Source organism: Macrosteles quadrilineatus, unplaced genomic scaffold (genome assembly GCF_028750875.1).
Source record: "Macrosteles quadrilineatus isolate MER2022 unplaced genomic scaffold, UCM_ALF_1.0 Scaffold_1__1_contigs__length_201487025, whole genome shotgun sequence".
Taxonomy (NCBI): Eukaryota; Metazoa; Arthropoda; class Insecta; order Hemiptera; family Cicadellidae; genus Macrosteles; species Macrosteles quadrilineatus.
This window is the reverse complement of record NW_026542594.1, coordinates 133,075,730-133,080,612: the sequence shown is the minus strand read 5'-3', so window position 1 is coordinate 133,080,612 and position 4,883 is coordinate 133,075,730. Positions and strand designations below refer to the sequence as shown.

Genomic DNA, 4,883 nt, shown 5'->3' with positions numbered 1-4,883 from the left:
ACTCACCCTACCACGCCTCAGTCACGATTTTTGTGTCAAAGCGATTATATTTACTAGCGAATTTCCCATATAGGGAAACACTATTAACACTATTACCGTAGTGTAAGATCTAGACCTGGGACCGATTTCCTTTTTCATTTAGAGGTTCACAGAGGCCAAAATACCCTCCGTTAAAATTCATTTAATAAATCGAGTAAAAATGATCTGATGTTGATTAAGTTTGGTAAAAACGTGTCAACATACATCTATTCATACGAGTTCGCGAACCAACATGATCGAACTAAGGGAACGGGGGTTTATGGGGGGGGGGGGGGTGTTATAAGGTAAACATTGTTTTATAAAGGTAAATTTTTCCCATTTTCGACCCTAAAAACACAAAATTTCTTCCCAAACCATTTTGAAGAGATTAAAAAAAGAAATATTTTTATAAATTGAAGCGTTGCTGTATCCCTAACGGTTATGGAGATAGTTAAAAGATTGTAAATTTAAAATTCCCATTTTATTCTTATGACGAATAAATAAACTGTTGTACTTTGCGTGTAACTTATAATTCTTTTTGTCTATGAACTTATGGATATATTTTAATCAAATTTGGCCATTTTGTTTATTTCATACTAAGCTATCAACATTTCAATAAATAAAAATAACAACACAATATCTTCCCTGCAGTAGCAAACCTAAGTACTCTTCAAAATTAATATTATTTAAAAGGAAATAAATCTGACAAAGGGAATATTTTAGAAATCCAGCCAGGAAAATGGACATTAGCCTAGTCTGCAGGTTTGCTGCGGCGGAGGTATTTTATTATATTATTGTAACTAATTATGGTTATATTAATGTAAAAACTATTTATTTAATTTAAGGAACGTGCTAGCCTCTCCTTAGCTGAAATAGAATTTGTTTGGTGAGTAAAAGTAGTAGAAATAGTCAATCTTCCTTACTTGACGACTACATCATTCAATTCACACTGAGAAACTACATAAAAGTCTGTAACATTCGGTCAAACGCGCGACCTCACCACACTTGTCCCCTAGCCACATCTGTGGCCACCCCAAGCGACTGAGCAGTCGCGGTTGCGAGCCACTCGAGTGGCCGCGCATAATAAGGCTCTTTGGAAGACTTGTTTAAGAAGACTTTTTTTAGGAAGACATAGTACTATTTTTTGTATGCTCATTTATTTTTTGTATTATAATTCAGTCTTTTTGCGATTTAAAGCTATTTATTGCTAACCATGACACTATTTCACTATTTCATAAAACTATATTGATCACGTTACAGAATTTGTCTGTTATTGATGAAGTATTCTTCAAATTCAGAAATTAATAGTAAGTTTAGCAAAATATTAAATAAAAAAGCTAGTTTGACCCTCATCAATATTTTATTCTTAATTAAACATTACTCTTTCTTTTTCTTCTGGCCCTTCTCTTTCCCCTTTGCCGACCCTTTTCTATCCTTGCTCTTGCTTGAACTTCTCCTACGTTTCTCATCAAACTCCTTCTGCTGTCGCTCGTCTTCCCGGCGATTCCTATCGCGGATTAGGGCCGCAGCCAGACCATAGGCCTGCAAGAACATGAGGAATTGCTGGCTTGCTGGCATCATGCCCTCCATATTTCCTGTCTGAGGCTTCTTGGACTTCCTTGTCGGACACTCCTGGCCGCAGCACTGGCACTCGTTCCCCTGATTCCTTGGTCGCTGCTGTCCCTTTCGTTGGCACCCTCTGCAGGAGTTGGGTGGACAACAGATAACCTGGGTTTGCTTCTCATCTTCTGGTTTGCCTCCACCATAGCACTGGATCTGACACAACTTCGAGGCACTGTAAAATTTGTTTGAATAATAAGTCATAGTCTACGTTATTACACATAAAAAATTTAAAAAGTAGAAAGAAAATTTCTAATTTCACAGCGCTCTAGATATTTAAATTACAATCACTTTGGTATTCAAAAAAAACTTTTGAGATGGTAAATAACTCTTCAGTAGCTGTTTTGAATTAATAAATATAACATTCCTCTTATGGTGGGCAAATTCAAGATGGCCGTTAGCCTCCATGGAGTCCCTTGGAAAACAATTACAAAGCTATAAAGGAAATTTATGATCTCAAATGCACTAGATATTTAAATTACAATAGTCGTTTACAATAGTACAATAGTAGTTTACCTTATCTTGTGACATAGGTATGAGTTTTTCAACGAACAGTTGATATTGAGAATCTTACATTTTAATTTAATTATGAGTGGTATTATAGTTTGAAGCTACAACTTTGCGTTCACTTACTCAATTTGGTTTTGTTGTTGTAAAAATGGGGAACCAGATCCACACTCCTGTCCGCAAATCCCTGGTTGTGCTCCGATTCCCATTCCCATGCTAGGGGGATGACATCCTGGTGGACAGATGAAGATCTGTGTGGATGGTTGCTGGGGAGGACATTTGCATTCTTCATCCTCTGCGTCTGAATCCTCATTTAATTTCTTTTTACCTTTCTTTCCCTGGAAATGTCTACTGCATTAATAAATGTAAAATATTAGCTATTCATCTAATGTTCTGGGTTATAAAAGAGCAAGTTAAGTGTTCAATTTTATACTATGCTTGGACACATTAATATTTAACCAATAACATTAATACAAGTTACAAAATTTTAAATATACCAAATAAATGTAATGTATTTTGTATTATGTTACATTATTTAAAAACTGTAAACAGCTCAAAGCAGCATATAAAACTGTATATAGCGTAATGTAGTCAATAATTATTTTCAGCTAGAATATAAAATAAACCAATTAGGTTACCTTTTTGCTACCACCATCGCCCACAGGTTGTACAGGGTAAGGTTCAAAAGAACTGTGCCTCATTCCAGGATAGCCAGGATGTGGTTGTCCCATGGGAGGTGGAGGCATCCCTGGGCCACCCGGAACTCCTGGGCCACCAAGGGGTCCTGGGGGCATCATGGGAGGTCCTCCTGGAGCACCGGGTCGGAAAGGAGGGGCTTGGGCCATATCTAATGCAAGACATCAGGTAACTAACTTTAAAAATGAAGGGTTTATGTTGGTTTAACAACTATAGAATTACAAGAAACCAAAAGGAAAGATAGATAGTTAAAAGCACATTAATTTAGTGTCTACACAACCAGATGACCAAACTTTAAGTCGATGTACTTATAACTTAGTAAATTGTATTTCAGTACAGTAATTCACTTCCATCAAAAGGTGTACAATAAAATTGTATTACATTGTTATTATTATTGATTCAGCCTAGCCTAATCATTCTGTTGGATGACAATTTAATCATTTGTTGAAATGTTTTTATGAAATAACTAAATTATAATTATTGCTTACCTTGTCTTGTATAGATCACACGTATTAATTTAGAAACTTAAATTTTATTTGTTTTGACTTGAGCTTGATTTGTTTTGGTTGCTTAGCAACATAATGCTAATCATCTGTCTACTTTTAAGCAGCAATCACTATTGAAGGATTTTAATAGGTTACAACATTGACTATTGGATACTGAAGTTCTGTCAACGGTCAAAGGTTCCAACCTTTACAAATCATTTTATTTCATTGATTATGATATTTCACTGAAACAAGGCAACACTAAATGCCTTGGTTTGGAATGTAGAACATAGCTTAGATAGATTAAATTGCTTTATACAGGGTGGGGCAGGGTGCTTTATCCCTAATTTTGAAGGTACATTACAAGACTACCAAAAATCTTAGGACAAAACTTTATATTGGAATTAAAAGGTTACATTTGGGGGTTTATTTTAATATAACTTTTATTGGTTTCAAACAGCTCATCCTACAAGTGGATTCCGTCATTGTCAATACACGGCTGTAATCTGGTTCTGGAGTTCATAATAACTCTAAAAAATGTCTAAACGATGCCATTATCTGTGGTCATAGAGCAGTGGTTACCTGAGCAACGTGCGTTTGTTATCGAGTCGAATTTAAAGCAATGATTCAGTCATTGGGCGTTTTCACACTGCACGACACTACGCCGGCACAACACCGACACCGACACGACAAATCGGTATGGCATTTCACGCCACATCGACGGCAACTGCACGACTCTCCGGTCGTCGTTTAAACTTGCATCAATGTAGGAGTAGATTTATCCATGGTGGAAGGAAAATACATAATAAGTAATATTTTCCTTCCACCATGAGATTTATCAGTGGAATTCATTGGTTTTCATAACATTTTCTGTAGGCTTAGCACAAAACTATACGATGCGTCTATCGGTTTGGTCAATTAATTGAATGAGAACCCGATTACAAATATACTAGTTAGGCCTCGGGTACGATACGAGCGGCGAGCGGTGAGCGGCAAGCGGCAAGCGGTAACCTGAGCGGCACTTAAGCGGTGGTGGTGGCTACGATACAAGCGGCACATTTATAACGCTCATCAAATTTTCCCAGTTTTTTTAGTCAGTTTAGTCGAAAAAGGTTAACTATGCTTATCTGCAAGACGTATTGCAACTTTTGTTGCTATCTGACAATGGTTTGCTTTTAGAGAAAAACTCAGTTTTTAGAAAAAAACCTTTACCCAAACTTGGTCCAATACTTTTCTGGTGACTGAAGTGTTTAAAACTTCCGTGCTGATCATTCCACAAACATTCCCTGGACTGCACCTCACGTTTCGACCGGTATCGCATGTTTGTTGCTGGTTCCTTGTCCCTGTCATTTTAGGCCGAACTGAAGCATGACTCACCTGAGCGGTGAGCAGCGTTTTCGCAAAAATCGGTTTTGACCTGGAACCGCATGACCGGCGCTGAGCGGTGCCGCTCATCGCTGCTTGCTGCTCAGACGTATCGTGGCCACCCTCAACATGCACTTCTAAGCGGCGCCGTTCATGCTTCAGTTCGACCTAAAATGACAGTGAAACAGCATG

The 4,883-nt window shown here is 37.6% G+C and overlaps 1 protein-coding gene across 1 annotated transcript; it reads right to left on the bottom strand.

The window, feature by feature from the left end:
* Positions 1-1,355: 1,355 nt before the first annotated feature.
* On the bottom strand, positions 1,356-3,426 carry LOC128983052 (basic salivary proline-rich protein 1-like). The gene is made up of 4 exons (XM_054402184.1): positions 3,330-3,426; positions 2,784-2,992; positions 2,272-2,483; positions 1,356-1,813 (listed from the first exon to the last, which is right to left on the bottom strand). Exons 2-4 carry the CDS (start codon positions 2,988-2,990, stop codon positions 1,396-1,398), a joined length of 837 nt encoding a protein of 278 aa, XP_054258159.1. The 5' UTR covers positions 2,991-2,992; positions 3,330-3,426; the 3' UTR covers positions 1,356-1,395.
* Between the last annotated feature and the right edge of the window lie 1,457 nt (positions 3,427-4,883).